Here is a 22658-nt window from a genome sequence, read left to right as displayed (position 1 = left end):
ACAAAGTCCTCTAGAAAATCATTAGGATTCCAATGTAAATTCAAGCTTATGATACATTTTGTATTTTTTTTTTGAAGATTAGTGTAAGGTTTGCATGAAGGTGTCAATGGGAAGTTGTTGCTCAGGGAGATCCAAATGTGGCATGATGTCAGTATCCCCTGCAGATGTACTTGGAGTAAATCTCCATGTTTTTATTTGTAAAGCATAAATGCTCAATGCTTCACCTGAAAGTTTCCAAAGCTTTTGACATCTTATTAATAATCCTCAATGATGACGAGGAAGAAACTCTTGATTGATTTCTTTCCTCTTGATTCTCTCACCTTCTCTGCAAGGTTGGACCTTAAAAGTGTACACCCATTTTGGAGCTATGTTTTTGTTTTAATTCCAGTCCCAATATTGCTCATGTACTAGAGTTTCATGTGAATAAGAAGAAGGCACCAAAAAGATTCAATTCCAAAAATTAATATTAGGATATGTATTCTACCAAGGGTGGAATATTAGGTTGAAATAATAATGGATTATTTGAAATACATCAAACAACTTTTCATAATCAACTCAATTTCTTTTCTTTATAAAGACAACTTTACTTATGCAACCTACTTAAATGAATATTCAAAAGTTCCCTGTATAAATGTTCAATAAATAATTATGGAAAAACAGACCCAAGGAACTTTCAATGTTGGGTAAAAATCTAAATGAAAATAGTCTTTTTTTTTGGATTGTTGTACTACACTTTTTATCACCTTCAGAATGATGTCTAGCAAGCCGTTGCCCAAAATTCTAGTCACATAATTACATAAAAGATGAAAACAGAAATTGTTGTGTCTGGCCAGCAGACCACAACCTGGGTTCTAGCCTGGAAAGGCATTTTGGAAACCTGGAAGAGAAGAGGGGCTAGGTGGCGAGAGAAAGAAATATAGCCAAGACAGTTATTCTGATCAAAGCTCAATTTTACTAGTTCCAACATTTCAGTTATAAAGGAAGGGGAAGGGAACCCAATTCCCGCCGAATAATCTCGGATCCAGTAGTAGGGTCAGCACATGGTGGCACTAACAGCAAGGCGGCAGGTTCCAGCAGTGGGCGTGACAGAACGAATGAGCAGGAAGCTCCACCCCTGAGCAAGCAGGTTTCAGGCTGGGGGAGGGGAGACTACATTTCCCCCGTTTTTAACAAAACAAAACAAAACAAAAAAATTAAAAAAAGGAAAAAGCTGGCCTGAGGCAAAAAAAAATTATCTATGCTCAATAGTTCTGCCTGAATTCTAGGGCTAAGGAAAAAACCTGCTTCCATGGGATTCCCTAACTTTTATTATGGTAAACTGTATCTGGCTAAGACTGTCTTTTCTTATCCTAGTAAACAACTAACTGAAAAGCCTGGGGCTGTAGGCTCTGACTTTATGATGCTAATTAGTACTGAGTAGGTGACTTCCTAGTTGAATTTTAAGTAGGGCGTTGGAACCCTGGCTAAGTTTGACTGAACAAATTTGAAATACACTTTAATAATAATAACACTGAGTTGATATTCCTCCGCATTTTTGGATGATAGGTGGGAAACAGGGAGAAGGGGTATGATTGGCTCCGTAGTAAAAGGTCAATTGGCTTTTTTATTTGGGTGGGAGGCAGTGAAGGGCTTGCCCTTTCAACCTCTCTCCCCCCCCATTAATTAAGTTCAATAAGGCAACGCTAAACTGAGGTGATCAAATGATTTTCTCATCCGTAGATGAGTGGGTTTTTAACCTTGGCTTGGGTGGACATTGACCCGATTCCTCCCGTGGGTGCTGTCATGACCCACACCTGTGGCTCTTGGTACCTTTTGGGGAGGGGAGGCAGGGCCGTAGATATTTTTAGCCAAAATTAGATACCAACCTCCTTTTTAAACCAGGTATAACCCACAGGAAACTCAGAAATGGTCAAGCTGGACCTTCCCCTGCAGTAATTCTCTGCACCAAGCGATACCCATACTGAATTCGTATGATTACGAACCAGTATGCACAGTTCTGAGTGCTGTGCAGCTCCTAAAGGAGAATTATCAACCTCAGATTTAGCAAGGCCTAGGCAAGAATTATGTCATTAGTAACACCACGACTTGTGGCTAAAATAGGAGCTGGAAGTCATTCCTCCTCATCCCTGTGTTTTCCACAGCCTAAGGAACTAATGGGACCTCGCAGTAACAGCAAGGGTAAAAAGCCAGAGGCCAGCTAAGGGACTGAGCCTGTCTATCAAAATAAAAACCAATCTCTATTAATATTAGAAATATCTACTTTTCTAGCCCTCTTGGTAAACCTAATTTATAACTCAGACTGAAAGCCACATGCTGGAATGTCCTGGGAATCAAGATAGCAGTTGCCACCTGTGTGCTCTTGGGGGAGGGCGGATGCAAGCCCGCTGCAGTCCAGCTGAAGGTGTAGATTGACCTGCTTCAAAGACAAAAATCTTAGAGAGTGAAGAGTAACATCACAAAGCTTCTTTTGGGGAAGTCCAGGTACTTATTCAGTTGCAAATTGTAAAGCTAAGGCTAGTTTCCGGCCTCCTGTCAGGTAGCTGGCTCAGAGAGTAGCTTTTTGGGAGCTTTAGTTTCCAGCTGAATATTAAGCAAAAGAGGAATTTTAGTCCTCAAGGTGATACTTATAGGAAGATTCAGAATCTGTGTTCATCTGACGAATTAATCTATCTGGCAGCCACGGCACTCTATCTTCATCTCGTGAAAAAACACAAACCGAGCCCCTACCCCAAATTAGAACTGGATCTGGACCCTTCCATTCATTAGTCAGGGGGTCCTTCTAATTTACCAATGTATTAAATGACCAATTGCTCTTTAATAGCTTTTTCTACCAGCTGTAAGGCCAGCAATTCTTCTGAGGTTAGGGATTTAGGGGGAGTGGGGGATGTGCTCTGAATTAACTTTGCTAGGTAATTTAGAATATAGGAATCTCTAACATTGGACTGAATATTAGACCAGTCTAAGATTGAGTTAGAATGGCTGGTCACACTGAAGAAAGGAGAAAAATCATTATGACTCTATTAAATGACTAATTTTACTAAGTCAGAATATACAGTCTCTGATGTACTATTGCCATAAAGTTAAAAGGCTAGAAGCTAGTCTAAACTGGAAAAATGGCAAGCAAGGGTGGATCTAAAACATGAATTTAATTTAGTGTTTTAGCCATTTTAATTAGGACACTGAATCAACTTACCTGCCAGCTCAGCACACGAATTACTAATATGTTTCTGCAGCATTCTGTGGAGAGAACCTGTTTTTTCCTTTACTAACAAGGTAGCTTTTTTAGGATTAATTTATAAGCCAATAAGTAGATCCTTTTAAGATACTATAAAGCATTTATTAAATTCTTAGACGTTAAAATTTTAAATTTTGAAAATAAAGATAAGATTTAAATAGTGTGCATGGGAATTCACTAAATAGTATGCACGGGGATACAATTTCTCTCCTTTTTGTCTTTTAAGAAGTTAAAGTTTTAAAATTTCACAATACCTAAACTTTTGAATTAATAACTAGTTGACAAAATATTTTAAATACTTGGCTGTAAAGGGACAGTGACTAATTGCACTTTCAATCAATTTTCTTAAGGAGCGGTTGTAACTAGAAGGCTTGCTATTGAAGATCAGTCTTAGGCCATGGTGGTCTGATAGGATACATGGGACAATTTCAATATTTTTGTATCTGTTGAGGCCTATTTTGTGACCAATTATATGGTCAATTTTGGAGAAGGTCCCGTGGGGTGCTGAGAAGAAGGTATATCCTTTTGTTTTAGGATTAAATATTCTGTAGATATCTGTCAGGTCCATTTGTTTCATGACTTCTGTTAGTTTCACTGTGTCCCTGTTTAGTTTCTGTTTCCACGATCTGTCCATTGATGAAAGTGGTGTGTTGAGGTCTTCCACTATTATTGTGTGAGGTGCAATGTGTGCTTTGAGCTTTACTAAAGTGTCTTTAATGAATGTGGCTGCCCTTGCATTTGGAGCGTAGATATTCAGAATTGAGAGTTCCTCTTGGAGGATTTTACCTTTGATGAGTATGAAGTGTCCCTCCTTGTCTTTTTTGATAACTTTGGGTTGGAAGTCGATTTTATCCGATATTAGAATGGCTACTCCAGCCTGTTTCTTCAGACCATTTGCTTGGAAAATTGTTTTCCTGCCTTTCACTCTGAGGTAGTGTCTGTCTTTTTCCCTGAGATGGGTTTCCTGTAAGCAGCAGAATGTTGGGTCCTGTTTGTGTAGCCAGTCTGTTAGTCTATGTCTTTTTATTGGGGAATTGAGTCCATTGATATTAAGAGATATTAAGGAAAGGTAATTGTTGCTTCCTGTTATTTTTGCTGTTAAAGTTGGCATTCTGTTCTTGCAAAGTTACTAAGAGTCACATGTGCATAATTTATTTAACTAGAAATATGCATAAGCAATCGGAAATTTGAGAATTAATAGTATCTGAGGGATGAACAATTTAAGCAATTGTGAGCTCAGAGATATGGCATTGACTATTAATATACAAATTAAGGTTTGATTGTTCAGCATTTTAAAGCACCATCTACAGCACACAACTAGATAATTTGTGCTGGAACAGGGGCAACTGTGTGTCTTAAGACTCCGCCCCACAGCAGCGAGTTGGGCCCACGTGGGCCAACGATCGGCTGGGAGGATGAGAAAAATGACTTTACAATAATGTTTTTTCTGGCCACAGAATTGTTTTGGGCACAACCAATTTTTTTTTCTTGTTTTTGCTTTATTATTATTATTGTTATTATTATTATTATTATTATTATTTTATTATTAGGTATTTTCCTCGTTTACATTTTCAATGCTATCCCAAAGGTCCCCCATACCCAACCCCCCAATGCCCTACCCACCCACTCCCCCTTTTTGGCCCTGGCGTTCCCCTGTACTGGGGCATATAAAGTTTGCGTGTCCAATGGGCCTCTCTTTGCAGTGATGGCCTACTAGGCCATCTTTTGATACATATGCAGCTAGAGTTAAGAGCTCCGGGGTACTGGTGAGTTCATAATGTTGTTCCACCTATAGGGTTGCAGATCCCTTTAGCTCCTTGAGTACTTTCTCTAGCTCCTCCATTGGGGGCCCTGTGATCCATCCAATAGCTGACTGTGAGCATCCACTTCTGTGTTTGCTAGGCCCTGGCATAGTCTCACAAGAGACAGCTATATCTGGGTCCTTTCAGCAAAATCTTGTTAGTGTATGCAATGGTGTCAGCATTTGGAAGCTGATTATGGGATGGATCTCTGCATATGGCAATCACTAGATGGTCCATCCTTTCGTCACAGCTCCAAATTTTGTCTCTGTAACTCCTTCCACGGGTGTTTTGTTCTCATTTCTAAGAAAGGGTAAAGTGTCCACACTTTGGTCTTCGTTCTTCTTGAATTTCATGCGTTTGGCAAGTTGTATCTTATATCTTGGGTATCCTAAGTTTCTGGGCTAATATCCACTTATCAGTGAGTACATATTGTGCGAGTTCCTTTGTGATTGGGTTACTTCACTCAGGATGATACCCTCCAGGTCCATCCATTTGCCTAGGAATTTCATAAATTCATTTTTTTTAATAGCTGAGTAGTATTCCATTGTGTAAATGTACCACATTTTCTGTATCCATTCCTCTGTTGAGGGGCATCTGGGTTCTTTCCAGCTTCTGGCTATTATAAACAAGGCTGCTATGAACATAGTGGAGCATGTGTTCTTCTTACCGGTTGGGACATCTTCTGTATATAGGGCACAACCAATTTTTAATTACCAATTAATAACAATTATAAAAGCTTTCTTTATTTTTTGTAAAACCTTTTGTAGTAAACTAAAACACTAAGTAATAAAAGGATATTGTCTTTGAATCTCTTGGGTGAGAGCAAGGATTTAAGGTAAACTTCCCTTGAGAAGCATTAGTTAATAAAATACTCTTCACTTAGAAAACAACTACACTGAAAGATTAAAACTCTTGGCTTCTTATATAGAAACAGAAACAATAAAAATTTTCTTACATAATATAAAGCTATATTAGCCATACCTAGAGGCAAAATTTTTTAGTGATTAAAGTTCACTAGAAGCAAAACTCTTTGAATTTAAACATTATTCTAAACATCTGAATAGATCTGTAACACTGTTAAAAAGAAATTCTCTTGAACACAGGGAAAAACTTTCTTAGGCACTGTTTGCAAAACAAAAGAAAGGCCACAAGCTGCTCTGGGGCTGCCCAGAGCCCTGTATTGACTCAAACGTAAAATACCTTTTAATCTGAACATCTTGGCCCTCTTGTAATAAGGACCGATTCTAGAGAAAAAAGATAACTGTTTACGCCTCTAAATTTTGATACTCTTTCTTAAGATGACTTACAGTTAAAACGTTCTTTACAACTTTAGTGTTGTGAAAAAATTGCCTGTCCTGCAGTTTCCTGCCAGGCAGCAACTATAGCCAAACTGTTTGTCTAATCTACTCAAAAGACAAACATAACTAGGTAACTTTGTAACAGTTTTGTATGAAGTGAGCTGTATGAGCGCTCTCATAAGATGATTACTCTTGTAATTATCTTAATTACAGTATACAGGTGAATTAAAGATCTTAAATTTGAAATCAAACTGCAAGCTGCAGTCAATGGAACAATGGCACTTTTAACCATAATTTTTAAGTTTCTTGTGCAAGGTTAGGATAATACCTACAACCTTGGGAAGGCAAAATCCAAGTTTAAAACAATTTATCATCTTTAAAATCAATATGAGAAGCATTACTATCATATTATGAAGTTTGAATGCCAATTAATACCTATGAATACCTATTAAAGCAAGCTTTAATGTTTTAATAAAAAGGCATTGTTTTAAATCTTATCTTAAATTTTACTATTTAGGATAAGAACCACATTAATTATTATTTAAACTAGAAATATCTTTAGAGACCCAGCCTCTTGGCCTGCTTTATGCCACGTGTCAGAAGGACTCTAAACTTGAGTTATCAAATTTAACACTAACCATCTGTAGCAATGTAACAATTATTAATCTTAACCAACAACTTATGAGCTGAATGTGAAAACATGTAGAGCACATTATCAATAAAAAAGGAACCAAATGAAGCAGTTATATTTAGACCAATCAGAGAATATTAATTTTTGTAGCTACAATCATAGAATAAAAGGCACTTTACCATTGTCAAACACATTAGTCACAAACCATTTATCAGCTTTTTTTACTCCGAAACTAAGAGGCTGTGCACTCGCCCCTTTTGTCCTAAAACGAAACAGTTTTTCCAGCAGGGGTCCTCCTGCCACGTGTCTGATTCCTGGCTGAAACACGTGGCAGCTCTCGGCTTTGCAGATAAAGTTTTTTATACCATCTTTATTATCCAACATAAAACATAGAACGTTCATTCATACAGACTGGACACGAACATACATGAATTGAACACGAGAACAGATTGGTGCACCGGACATTAGACAAGACACAAAAGGGAACAGAGTACTCCTGCTATAAGTCCCAGAGAGAAATTTCTCTCTGCTTTTTGGGACATTTTCCTCCCTCATGATGCAGTTTTTATTAACTGTGGGGCAATCCGCCTGTTCCTTTTAATAAACCCTTTCTTTTCTCACGCCTCATGTAGCTTTGGAGAGCCTCGGCCTACCGCCTGTTACCCAGCTCCTCACTGCTGAACCTAAGTGAACCAGCGCTCGGGTTTGACGCTGTCTCAGCTTAGCCCATACCTTCTCCTGTATGAATTTCCTTTATCCTTTATTTTATGGAGCTCCGAACCAGCAGTGTCTCTTCCAAAAATCCTTTGCCATTTCTCAGTCCCGCGTTGGTTCACCAATTGTTGTGTCCGGCCAGCAGACCACAAGCTGGGTTCTAGCCTGGAAAGGCATTTTGGAAACCTGGAAGAGAAGAGGGGCTAGGTGGCGAGAGAAAGAAATGTAGCCAAGACAGTTATTCTGATCAAAGCTCAATTTTACTAGTTCCAACATTTCAGTTATAAAGGAAGGGGGAGGGAACCCGATTCCCGCCGAATAATCTCAGGATCCAGCAGTAGGGTCAGCACGTGGTGGCACTAACAGCAAGGCGGCAGGTTCCAGCAGTGGGCGTGGCAGAACGAATGAGCAGGAAGCTCCACCCCTGAGCAAGCAGGTTACAGGCTGGGGGAGGGGAGACTACAAGAAATAAATTAGAGGATTCCTTTCTAGCCAATACAAAACATGTATTCTTTTGGAAGACATTTTCCATTTGTACATAATCTTGAGTTTCTAATAACTTCTGGTAATATGAGATATGAATAATTGAATATTCATGTTTCCCTAAAGAAACCCTAGTACCTGAACATAGTAAGTAAGTGTGACTTATTCATATCACCAGCCTGTGTGACTAAGTTTTTGGTGAATTGCCCTTACAGTTCTATATCATTAACATGCAATGGATTTGTTACTTTGTCCTGGCATCTATCCTTTATTCACCACTAAAATAGTGACCATCTGAAAGGATTCTTTTATGTATGTTCCAGTGTTTTCTTCTTGTTCTGCTAATTAGATGAGTTAGAAACCAAGATACTCTTTCTGAATCCATATGTGGAAACAAAATCACAACTATGTAGACATCCTTAGCTTGCCTATGAGAAAATCAAGTTAACTATAAAAGAGCCCACAAGAGCAGCAAATCTAGACTGTTTCTCTTTACCTGGTTCTTTCTGTTGTGCCAGAAAATTTAGCAGTAGATTTCTGAATGTAACTCAGCCCACATATGTCTGGGGAAAAAGTACAATGATGAGTTTAGGGTTAGAAAATGTCAGTATGAATACTCATTTAATTCTGAATACTCGGCACCAGAAACTTCAATTTTGTTGTAGACCAAAATTTGAATATTGTAACAATTAAAAAGAAGGAGTAAGATTAAGGAAAACAAATTTAAAAACGAAACTCATTAGAATATTTAGCTCAGGGTCAGGTGTGGTGGCAAACACCTTTAATGCCAGCACTCAGGAGGCAGTGGCAGGTGGATTTCTGAGTTCCAGGCCAGCCTGTTCTACAGAGTGAGTTCCAGGACAGCCAGAAATATACAGAAAAACCCTGTCTCGAAAAAAAAAAAAAAGAAAAAAAGAAAGAAAGAAACAAAAAAGAGAATATTTCACTCAAAGGAAAAAGCATGGTGGAAGGTATGCATCACGATATGGAACATTGACAACATAGATCACTTTGTAACTGGCTCTGAATGATCTTTGATGCAAAACTATTAGGATCAGCATAATATTTTAAAAAGTCTTCGTATTGTGTACAATCTCCTCCAGTCTGCACTCTGAAACTTGCAATATTTAATCACTTCAAAATTTGTTCAAGTGAGACTATGACATTTATTCAAAGGAAGTATAAATTCTCAGGGTTTTTGTTTGTCAATTTGTTCTTCAAATGTCCTTAAATATGTTGCCCATTAGTGTGACCTTATGTCTCTAAGATTTGTTCACTAAAATGATCCTGGAATTCATTATTACAATTAACTCTGAGGATTAATAGTGAGCTATAGTTCAGCCATATGACCAGCCACTTTCATTCATTTCCTATTATAAACTATTTTTGACATGTACACTACAGAAAGTGCTATTCATCACATTTAATAATACAGTGAAGAAGGGTGGGAACAGAAGGTGTCTTCTTGTAACGACATACTTTCAGTTCTAACTTACTGTTTTTTGCATAGTGACCATTAGGGATTCCATACTTCTTACAGTTAATACTCTTGCCTCCCCAGAGGCCCAACAGACTGCCTTGAGTAGAATAGACCTCTCAAAACAACAGAGGATTTTTATTTCATCTCTGTGGTCTTTGTTCCTATTTGGCTCACAGGAGACTGAAAAAAGGGATACAGGACTTCTTGAGTCTCCCTCTCCTACAAGATGCCTAAAGGATAACAGAAAATTATGTACATCTATCAATGTCCTGAGAAATTCTTTATCCAGTAAAAATCAAGACTTCTCCTAAAATTAGTTTCGTTTAAATTTATAATTCAAACACACACACACAAACACAACACACACACACACACACACACACACACACAAAACCATGTGGACACATACAAGCATACATAATCAATGTACACACACATTTATACACACAAACCATATATCCTAAATAGCACTATTTTTATATTATAGATATGAAAAAGAGCAATGCCTTAATCTACTGTTGTGATAGCTTGGCTTTGTATAATGGGAACAAAACAAAACTGTCAAAAGAAAAGATTCATCACGTTTATTAAACAAGGTTTCTTATTCAAGCACGTGCCAAAGCATATTAGAAAATCTCATTATTTACTAACACTATTGGCTTCATTTATGGTGTAGTGAGATTAGTATCTTAAACCCTAGCTAGAAAGGCCTTACCTCATTGCAAATCAACAGGTATATATCTACATGGCAGACTATAATAACAAAGACTCTCAGGGCATTGCCATATACACATGGCATAAAGACATATACATAATTAAATTAAAAAAAAGTTCAAAATAAGTTTTCTCTTGCTAGCTTATGTTTGTTGGACTCACTACATTGTGGAATGAATATTTACATTCACCTACAAAAGAACTCACCCAACACACTGTTGTTCCATGCCAGTTTTACATTTATTATTAGAAAAGTAGGCTAAATGACATTTATTTCATCACTCTTCAGCCTGGACATCACAATCTTATATTCTTAAAGAAAAGCTTCCATTATTTCATAATCCCAGAATTTAATGAAAATTCACAGAACAGGGGGCTTAGGCATAACCACAAGCATTCTAATGTATAGCATTTGTCTTTCATTAGAGAGAACACAACCCATTTTATTAAATTTCATTTTATTTCTAAAGGTGTCCATCTACTAGGAGGGATGAAAAATAGAAAAGAATATGAATCTACAAAATGATCCACTACTTCTAACCCTTGAAGGAACCCCTGATTTCAACCTGAATGTGTGGTATATGAGGAGTTTAGGAGCATTCCTTTGTTTCTGCTGATATCAAGCTAATGATATAGTAATCTCCTAACTTGTCATACAATTAATAGTGACTCTCTCCTCTTTATATGCAGATGAGTAGGATGGGGATTGGGTCAACTTGATGCCAAATATTATGCTTGTAATTGGAATCGTACAAACAATACACTTGTTTAATCAAGACAAAAATGACTTCTCTGAAGTTCCAAGTCATGATTGCAAATGGTTAAAGAATACCCAGAGTCATCCTTTAATACCTGGGATCCAAATCAGCAAGAACACCAAAAAACTGGGAGGGAGGCTTTATGGCTGTACTGTGACCAGACATTGGTTGACTCCTAGCTAGGGTACAACAAGACAAAGAAAAAGTTCAAGTGAGAATAGTGGACCAAACCAAACTATCAGAAAAAAGAGAATCACCATTTCCCAATTTTTATTTCCAGTGTATTATTTCTTGAGTATATTGATGAGATTGCTTCCCAATTCATTCTTAAGTCCTCAAGTTTGAACATAATTAACATCAACAGTTCACAGTGTGAGCATAAGCAACCCTATGCTGAGTCGCCCCTGTAGATCTACCCAATGCATGGGGAAAGGAAGCAAGTGTGATTGTTTATCCTAAAGGGTCTACAAAGGTGCTCTCTCAGCAGTGTTCTGCGTCATGTTTATCTGCCATTTCTGAAGACCATCTGTCTTTAGGAATGTCTCTTTCCATAGCTTTGCTGACATCAAAAAGTGACACATTTCAGAGAAGTGATTATGGTTCTCAAAAGGGCTTAAATAGGAAGCATAAACACCATCACCACAACCCAAAATTTAGAAACATGTGCAAAACAATAATATAATAGCTATGAATACTAGTTTAAAGATAAATGAAAAGTGTAAAATCGAAGAGAAAAATACAGAGTGGAAACAGTGACAGTCATTCTGAAAGGGGGCATGGGAAAGAAAAGGTTTCTGCTACAGATAATGTAAGTCCAAACTAGGAAATAGACAAAGAAAACCTAGAGCTATATTGACGGGAAAAAGGGTTTTATTAAATATTAAGAGTTTCTGTGTTGCTTTTTCCTATAGTAACAGCAATGAAGAAGGTGAGTGGGGGAGACTGATAATGTAGAGTCAATTTGTGCATTCAGATGAAAGCTTATTTTTAAAATTTTCTATATTTTTGAGTTTTACTCAACTACACAACAAACTATTATCATGCTTATCATCATTTCCTCGCTCCCTCTCATACTTTTAATATCCATGTAATACAACCATCTTCCCAAATTTCCACATATTTCTCTCTTTATAACCTACTTACACTAGTTAGTGATATCCACATGATTATTTATGTGGTTCTGTCTTCTGAAACATGGTAACCCTATGATTACTTTTAGTCCTAGAGAATATTATCATATTCTCTAATACTAAAGGTTCTGGATCTCCAGAAACCACTCTACCACTAATTGCTCATTGTAGTTTGAGTCCTGGAGGTGAACTTCTCAACCAGATCAGGATTTTGACTGCCATGATCTTGCAGAAAGATAATGACTGCTTCTTGAGTTCAAGATTGCAATAGCCACATTGTGTCCAGAGGACAGCATTTCACAGCTCTCCTATATTCTGAATTTTACAGTTAATCTACACCTATTCCATGATAGTTTCTGAGACTTGAGATACGCTACATGTCCCATATTAACTTCAGCACTCAAGTCTGAGTGTGTCATCATTCTGACTAGTCATGTATTTCTCCATTGACTTCTGGTTAATGGAAAAACAAGCTTCAGTAACCAAAGTAGACAATTAATAGAAAAACAAATGACTGGACATTTGTATGATAACATAATTTTTCAATTACCAGAGAGTATTCATGTATTATAAAATGTTGTCACACCATAGAATGGTTGATTTATCCAACTTTAGTCTCTTATTAGCAGTTACTTTTTCTATAGTAACTTGATTCTGTCTTGTTCTGTGTTCAAAATGTGTCTTATATTCAAGAATACTGTCCTACTATCAAGTTTTATTGAGAATCTAAGATCAGTTGCAATAGCCTGTATTATTTTGATGTCTCCATATTCAGATCATTTTACCAAGAAGACAGATTATATCAGGTACATCATAGCAGCCTGAGAAGCTGGAGAATCCTCAGGAACCTTCTGTCAGAAGAAACTCAGAAAATCACTTTCCTTATTACTAATGTCCTTTGAGGTAAAATAAATTCGAAAACACAGATTTTGAATACAGTCCTGTTTTCCTGATCATCCAGGGGTTCTATTCTAGTTAACTGTGTTATTTTGCCTACTCTCAGAATTTCCACAGTTACACCATAATTCTTTATTTAGAGTGGAATACCGTGAAGAATTACCTTTTCAATGTTTACATGTATTCAGGACTCATCTTTGTTCATGTCTTGTTTATGCATCAGCCATTAGATCACCTGGATGCAGCTTCCCTGGTGTTTCTAGGAGACACAGTCTGCCTTAGGGTTTTACTTCTCTGAACAGACATCATGACAAAGGCAGGTCTTATAAGGACAATATTTAGTTGGGCCTGGCTTGCATGTTCCGAAGTTCAGTCTATTATCATTAAGGCAGTAACAGGGCAGCATCCAGGCAGGCATTGGTAGGACCTGAAAGTTCTACTTCTTCATTTGAAAGCTTCTAGAAGAATACTGGCTTCAAGGACTCTAAGATGAAGACCTTAAAACCATACCCACAATGTCCCTCCTACTCCAACAAGGCCATACCTCATAGTGCCACTTACTGGGCTGAGCATATACAAACCATCACACTATCTTAGAGCAAATCTCAAGTGTCTCTGGCTCTTAAAATATTTCTATCCACTCTGCAATGATTCCTGGGAAATAGGTGCAGAAAGTGTGTTGTAGTTGGATAATTTAGGACTGGTCAACACATAATCTCCTAATATCTGCATTTTGATAATTTATGGATTATTTTTGGAATTGGAATGATTTCAATCTGTTGCAAAGGGAATTGCACATCAAATATCTAAATCATATCAAATAAACAAAGTTTATTTATGTATGAATAGAGGTAAGAAGAAGCCACAAATCAGAGAAAGAGCAAGAAGTATATGTTGATTTGAATCAATGGAGGAAAAAGTCATGGCAAACAGTATGTGGCTTTGTTATGATTTTTAAAAGGTAAGAAAATGAGTATAATTAATCTCAACCTATTTCTTCCACCTAATTCAAGACCAAAGAGATGAAAAGTCTTACCAAAAGAGATAAATATTTCAATAAGAAAAAAGTGCATTGATTGTGCACTATAACCCCCTTTTGGCAAACTGCCCCTCCTCTAAGAATTGAAAAGCAGAACCTATCCAGGTGGGGAATCTCAGAGAGGCCTGTACAGTTCAGATGGTGTTGAAATTAGAGAGATATTCAATATAATGTATCTTATCATACTAACACTATATTTTTTAGTCCAGTTAAGCAAAATTTTCCATTTATAAGGTTACCAAATTACTGCATTTTTCAATGGAAACCTGAATTCAAATTGCAAGTATTTAACATTTTCTATACCATTGTATGTGGTATCACTACTTTTCCTTGATTCTGAGCAGAAGCAACAATCTATGACCCTAAAGTAGCCACATGATTGCAAGAACTCATCGTAAAGTGCCATCAATTTCAAACATCATGGCACATTCTACAGGTTGTTATATTATGGCTTTATATTAAATGACTTTGTACCATAAAGTTCTATATTATTGTATCTTTTTGTAATCTCACTGTATCTCAAAGAACATTTTATATGTCTGATTTTTTCATTTCATGGAGTCATGAAATGTGATATAAGTATGAATGTGCCTGCATGAACAGTATTTTATTTATGTTTGTAATGATTGGAAGTAAAGAATCACCACATTTGTCATAGTACCTTTTGTTCTAAACATACTTCTACTTGGCAAACAATACTGTAAATGTAGTATTTCCTCTATACTTCAAAATGGATATTTTACAACCCTGCCTTCACTTTGGCTATGCTAACAGAAGATGGCAGCACAATCACATTTCTGTTTTTGTTTGTTTGTTTGTTTGTTTAGGTTTTTAAAAAAATATTAGATGTTTTCTTCATTTACATTTCAAATGCTATCCCAAATGTCCCCTATACCCCCACCCCCAATACTGCTCTCCTACCCACCAACTTCCACTTCTTGTCCCTGGCATTCCCATGTCCTAGGACACATAAAGTATGCTAGACCAAGGGGCCTCTCTTTCCAATGATGGCCGACTAGGCCATCTTCTGTTACATATGCAGCTAGAACATGAGCTCTGAGGGTACTGGTTAATTCATATTGTTGTTCCATCTATAGAGTTGCAGACCCCTTCAGTTCTTGGGTGCTTTCTCTAGCTCCTCCATTGGGGGCCCTGTGTTCCATCTGATAGATGACTGTGGACATCTACTTCTATATTTGCTAGGCACTGGCATAGCCTCAGAAGAGAAAGCTATGTCTGGCTTTTGTCAGCAAAATCTTTCTGGCATATGCAATAGTGTCTGCTTTTGGTTGTTGATTATGATCAACAAAACAAAAAGAATACCAATAGATTGGGAAAGAATTTTTACCAATCCTAAATCTGATAGGACACAATCACACTTCCATTCAGTCACTAACACCAGCCCTAGAGCTGTAATTACATGAGATTATAAAACAAGAATTACGCTTTTCCCACAACCTCAGCATCGGCATCACCAGCATTTTTTTATTTTAGCCATTCTTAGTTGTGTGAGATGGAATCACAAGGTTGATTTGATTTGCATTTCCTTGATGACTAAGGATATTGAGCAATTCCTTAGGTGCTTTTTAATACTTGGTATTGCACTGTTGAGTATTCTTTGTTACACTCTGTATCCAGTTTTTTAATAGGGTATTTGGTTCTCTGAAGTCTAACTTATTGAGTTCTTTGTATATATTTAATATTAGCCCTGTATCAGATAGAGGATTGGTAACGTTCTTTTCACAATATGTTGGTTCTCATATTGTCCTATTGACAGAAGCTTTGCAATTTTGTGATGTCCCATATGCCAGTTCTTGATCTTAAGGTATAAACTATTATTGTTCTGTTCAGGAAATTTTCCCCTGTGCTCATGTGCTCAAGACTCTTTCCCACTTTGTCTTCTATTAGATTCCATGTATCTGGTTTTATGCATTGCTGATGGGATTGCAGGCTGGTACAACAACTCTGGAAACCATTTTAGTATCCTTAATGGTGAAATAATAAGCCCATATTCACAAAAAAAAAATAGAATTTTCTTTCTGTAGTAAACAGAATAAGACTAGCAACTAGCTACTAAATACAATGAAAGATGAAAATATGTGTTATTCAGAAAGAAACTAGCCATTTAGTTAGAATAGTTTCCTTAGAAAGGCATACTTAATAAGGAACTTGATTTCAACAATTCTTAGGTCAGTTTCTCTCAATCCATCTCAGTTGTTTTTCATAATAATTGATTAAAAAATGGAAGAAGTCTTTCATGAAGGGAGGAATGTGAAACCATTCTTAAGATCTAGAGACATAGTCATGCTTCATCATGGCTATGCAGACTTTAACATTATAGGAAGATAATTAAAACTTTACCTGAGGTAAAATAAAATACTTTTAAAATAAATTGTTTTATTCACTTTTCAACAGTATATTTTCCTTTTTCTCCTCCCAGTACCCACTCATTCAAGTCCTTCCTCATTCCCTCAATCTTTGCTATAAGTAAAATGTTTGATCAAGCTTTGACTTAAATTTGCAGACTCGGGGGCTGTCGATCTTTATAAATAAATGTAATTTATTTGAAAAGTGCTCTCAGATTCTCTCAGATAATAAATAGAACAGGAATTAAACAGTTTCAGGGCACATGAAATACTGAGAATGGTGATTATTCAGAGTAGTTTTAGATGAGTGCATCTTCATGAATCTCCAGCCCATATTCTCCCATGTGTTTATAAGCCAAGAACTGCCTAGACTGTATCTTGCGATTTGCATATTACATTTTCAGTAACCACAAATATCTCACAGTTGGTTTAAAGCAAAGTACTTATGAGAATAGCAGTAATTAGCTAGGGACCAAAATTCAAAGACAAGATGGATTTTCAAGTGCAGATTTTTAGCTTCCTGCTAATCAGTGCTTCAGGTAACAGAGGGCAGGGAATTTGAGATCAGAATCCAACCAAAATTATTTTCCCTGGGGAATTTGAGTCTAAAATACAGTTTTTTTTTCTTTTTCTTTCATCTGAATGTTGGGTGGTATAAAATTATTTTTGTATCTCTATTTCTACTAATCCCTCTCTGTCTATTTTGCTTTTTTCTAGTCATAATGTCCAGAGGACAAATTCTTCTCACCCAGTCTCCAGCAATCATGTCTGCATCTCCAGGGGAGAAGGTCACCATGACCTGCAGTGCCAGCTCAAGTGTAAGTTACATGCACTGGTACCAGCAGAAGCCAGGATCCTCGCCCAAACCCTGGATTTATGACACATCCAACCTGGCTTCTGGATTCCCTGCTCGCTTCAGTGGCAGTGGGTCTGGGACCTCTTACTCTCTCATAATCAGCAGCATGGAGGCTGAAGATGCTGCCACTTATTACTGCCATCAGCGGAGTAGTTACCCACACAGTGATACAGACTGGAACAAAAACCCTCTAAGTCCTTAGGGCCTAGCTACTTCCTCCTAGAAATAAACTGCAGCCAGTGGTTTGATTGCAGTAGTCCACACAGTGTGCTCTTCTTTACAATGTCATTTGCATATTTAGATGAATGTCTTTATAATATTCCACTGTACTTCAGTGCTGTTCTCAAATAATCTACATTTCCAGTGTTTATTTATTCTCAGTTTTTGTTCTGTTTGTTGAAGACAAGTGTGGCAGACTATTTTACTGATGGTTCCCATGAACCTTCACACCTATTTTCTGCTACTTTCACTGATTTTAGAATCTTCTTGGTAGGTGGTTTTTCTTCAGGATATTCATTTGCTCACAACACACTGCTTTTGTTATCCTACAAAAAGTAGTATCCATCCTATTATATTTTCTGGTTTTTATTAGTACACCTTCTTTTCCACTAAATTGTACTCTTAATATGTGCTTAAAATATTTTTCTCTCCAAATTAAAATAGAAAAACTACTGACAGGAATGTATATTTTCTTTTGATTCTCATTACAGTTAATTGGAACACTCCACTAATAAAGAAACCAGGAAGGCAACAGAGAACTAATAAATGAACATTAATTTTTTATATCTCTCATCTGTCTGTCTTTCTGTCTCTCTGTCTGTCTGTGAATCCATTTATGTGTGTTACCTCAATATGAATAATTAAAATCATAAAGACATTCTAATATCATGAAAAAGGCAAATTATTTAAAATATTTCTGTTGTTAATTTTAAATTTAAATTACAGTTTAATTAAATTTAATTTATACTTAATAATAACAGGAATAATTATGTAAGTTTATTTTCAATTTTCCAATGTCATGTGTTGATATGAAATCCATCAGACACCAGCCTCTCTATCTCCATCTATAGAAGAAAGTGTCGCACTATCACAGAATGTCAAGATATTAATGTGTGTTTAGCACATTATTTATATAATTTGTCAAGAAAACTTTTTCAGAATCAGTTGTTTGACTTTTAGTCCTAGCAAAGAAAAGACTGCATAAAGAGGATCATGGAGTTATGAGCAGCCCTCACTTCACAAACACTGCTTCAAGCTAAATCTATACACATCTAAACAAAAAAGGCAACACTTTTACATTTATGTGTTGCCAAACACTACATGAAATTTAGTGCTTGGCACTTTTTTCTGGTTATTTCTATGCGTACTGTGGTTGTATTAATAAGAATGGACATAATAGTTTAATATATTTAAATATATTTAAAATATTTCTTAGTAAGAAACACTATTTGATAGGATTTAGAGGTAGGGCCTTTCTGGAAAGTGTGTCACTGCATTAGACTGTGAGGTTTTAAAAGCCTAATCCATGCCCAGTATTTCTACTTTCTGGTCACTTGCTGATCCAGATTCCACATGCTCATCTCTCATGTCTGTCTTGGTGCAGCCATGATCCACAATATGAAGATAATGAACTAAACACTAAGCAGGTCCCAAATAAAGGCTTTCTTTGGTACTGTTTTTGTGGTTATGGTATTTCTCCACAGCAATATAATACAACCAGAAAATCCAGTGATCTAGAAAGGTCACTAGAATATTTTGAATCATGAGGCATCAGTGAATCAGCAAGTCAGTTTTCCATTTGCTCACTTGCTCTCATGTCTTCTAGAAGAATATTTTCCAGGATCATTTTTCCTTTCTATGATGTTCTATGGACATGCTTAATGACCAACCCTCCCACGAGATATAAAATCAGAAAAGGAGAATTTAATGTTCATTGAAACCTGTAGGAAGGCATGGACAGAGAAACAGACTAGAAAACCACCCACAGAGGTGCTGTATACACCTAAGTCCATCAACATCCCACCTTCAACTTGTAGGGAAATGTGGGGAAAATGGGTCAGAGAGCCTACATTATCAGTTTCAGGCAAGACTTGACTTTTTCTGAAGCACATAATCAACTGACATTTGCATAAGTATCTCTATTCATCATGACCAAGCCTTTGGATATTAAGAGTTTAGATTCTAGGTTTAACAATTTGCACAATTTCATCCAATTATAACTATATGTCATTAGATCTATTAAAAACTACTGTTAGATCATTAAAACCAATTAGTGAGGGCTAATAAATATCCACCTTTATTTCATGAAGTAAAGTAATCTCATGTCTAAACTATGCAGCTAAAGATGGGGAGATTCTAATTTTCCTGTTTTGATGGAAACTTATTAACTATTTTTTGATAGTTGTTTATTGTCTTCATGAAGTAGAATCACAAGGATGCCTAAGATACCCTAAGGCACTAATCAGAGGATATATCATGATGTATGAGATATTTTTTTTTATGTTTGGTTGGTTTGGTTTTTTTTTTTTATTTTGGTTTTGGCTTGTGATATTAAAAAGAGAAGATTTAAGGAATGCTAAATTACCCTGGAATATCTGATTATTTTAATACGCAGTAACTCTCACTCCCTCCTACAAACCCATGACAAAAAAATCACAGGTGTCTCCTAGTTTTCACTCTCATGTGGAGCATGAAATCTATGTTACACATACAAGAAGCTTCCCTAGCCCATAGTCTCACATAGCTTGTGTCTCTAAGAGTTTTATTTCTCCCATCATTTCTTCTATCATAAATTTGCCATATGAGAGTTTCATTTTCTTTTACAAGAAGACAGTTTATCAATTATATTTATAACATATGCAAACATTTATTGACACATATATAGTGGCCCATGTCCAGTGAATCCTAGTTATTTAATTCCATGCATGTTATTTGGCATATGAGTTTTGTCAAATAGTAGTTAGGGATTTTGATATGTAGAGTTCAAATTGAAATTATATAGTGGAATTAATGCAATCATAATAGTTCACCATTAACTAGGGCTGGCAGTCAAATTCAGAAAAGGGCTGATAACAAAGGAAATGCTGAGGGAAAGATTAGGGCTTTGAATACAGAATATATAGGGCATCTTAAGGATGCAAATTATTATATTGATTACTCACTTTGACCTCTGGAGGGACATAGTCCTTCTTAATCCTTGATTTTAGCTCAGTGAGATTATATTTTCACCTTAGGAACTTATCAACTAACTATTTACTTATTAATTTGTAGACTTCATATTTTTACCAATGTAAACTATGAATTTCTGTTGGTATTTTAATTTTATTTCAAAAATACTGGTCATGTTTAACTTCAATGATTAACAACATTCTCTATTACTATCTAGATTCTAAATATATATAGTGGGTTTTACCAGTTACGTAGCTGTCTTGTTCAATGTCAGTCTATTATTTCTAACACCTCTCATGTCTTCGTTGCAGATAAACCCACTCATCTCTTCCATTTTGATAACTTTCTGTTCCTATCATTTTATCTGTGGCCCTGCATGGTTGTCTTCCTCAAGCTTACTCACCATTATCTCTTAGAGATTTGATGCCTGTAGTTGTTGAACTCTTCTTGTGTGAACTTTCATGAACAAAGTCCTCTAGATAATCATTAGGATTCCAATGTACATTCAAGCTTATGATACATTTTGTATTCTTTTTGAAGATTAGTGCATGGTTTGCATGAAGGTGTCGATGGGAAGTTGTTGTTCAAGGAGATCCAAATGTGGCATGATGACAAATGTCAGTATCCCCTGCAGATGTACTTGGAGTAAATCTCCATGTTTTTATTTGTAAAGCATAAATGCCCAAGGCTTGACCTGAGAGTTTCTATAGCGTTTGACATCTTATTAATTATCCTCAATGATGACGAGGAAGAAACTATTGATTGATTTCTTTCCTCTTGATTCTCTCATCTTCTCTGCAATGTTGGACATTAAAAGTGGACACCCAATTTGGAGCTCTTTTTTGTTTTTCTTTCTGTCCAGATACTGCTCATGTACTAGAGTTTCATATGAATAGAAAGGCACCAAAAAGAATCAATTCCAAAAATAAATATTAGGATATGTATTCTGCCAAGAAGCGAATATTAGGTTGAAGTTATAATGGATTGTTTGAAATACATCCAACAATTTTTCATAATGAACTCAATTTCTTTTCTTTATAAAGACAACTTTACTTATGCAACCTACTTAAATGAATGTTCAAAAGTTGCCTGTATAAATGTTCAATAAATAATTATGCAAAAATACATCCAAGAAACTTTTAACATTATGTAAAAATCTAAATGAAGATAGTATTTTTTGGATTGTTGTACTACACTTTCTTCACCTTCAGAATTATGTCTAGCAAGCCGTTGCCCAAAATTCGAGTTGCATAACTACATAAAAGATGAAAACAGAAATATATTACAGGATTCCTTTCTAGCCGATAAAAAACATGTATTCTTTTGGAAGACTTTTTCCATTTGTACATAACCTTGAGTTTCTAATAACTTCTGGTAATATGAGATATGAATAATTGAATATTCTTGTTTCCCTAAAGAAACCCTAGAACCTGAGCATAGTAAGTAAGTGTGACTTATTCATGTCACCAGCCTGTATAACTAAGTTTTTGGTGAATTGCGCTTACAGTTCAATATCATTAACATGCAATGGATTTGTTACTTTGTCCTGGCATCTATACTTTATTCTCCACTAAAATAATGACCATCTGAAAGGATTCTTTTATGTATGTTCCAGTGTTTTCTCCTTGTTCTGCTAATTAGATGAGTTAGAAACCAAGATACTCTTTCTGAATCCATATGTGGAAACAAAATCACAACTATGTAGACATTCTTAGCTTGCCTATGAGAAAATCAAGTTAACTGTAAAAGAGCCCACAAGAGCAGCAAATCTAGACTGTTTCTCTTTACCTGGTTCTTTCTGTTGTGCCAGAAAATTTGGCAGTAGATTTCTGAATGTAGCTCAGCCCACCTATGTCTGGTGAAAAAGTACAATGATGAGTTTAGGGTTAGAAAATGTCAGTATGAATACTCATTTAATTGTGAATACTTGGCACCAGAAACTTCAATTTTGTTGTAGACCAAAATTTGAATATTGTAACAATTAAAAAGAGGGAGTAAGAGTAAGGAAAACAAATTGAAAAATGAAACTCATTAGAATATTTAGCTCAGGGCCAGGTGTGGTGGCACACACCTTTAATGCCAGCACT

At 36.2% G+C, this 22658-nt stretch overlaps 1 gene segment (V, D, J or C) and 1 further gene; one reads left to right on the top strand and one right to left on the bottom strand.

Moving 5' to 3' along the window:
* The window catches only part of Igk (immunoglobulin kappa chain complex), a 3171119-nt gene that overhangs the window by 1425398 nt on the left and 1723063 nt on the right, over window positions 1-22658 (bottom strand).
* Window positions 17038-17563, top strand: Igkv4-69 (immunoglobulin kappa variable 4-69). The segment is given in 2 exon segments: window positions 17038-17086; window positions 17265-17563. Coding segments are annotated over 2 exon segments (348 nt in total).

Source organism: Mus musculus, chromosome 6, assembly GCF_000001635.26.
Source record: "Mus musculus strain C57BL/6J chromosome 6, GRCm38.p6 C57BL/6J".
Lineage (NCBI taxonomy): Eukaryota > Metazoa > Chordata > Mammalia > Rodentia > Muridae > Mus > Mus musculus.
The sequence above is the reverse complement of the archived record's forward strand: the minus strand, read 5'-3'. Positions and strand labels throughout refer to the sequence as shown.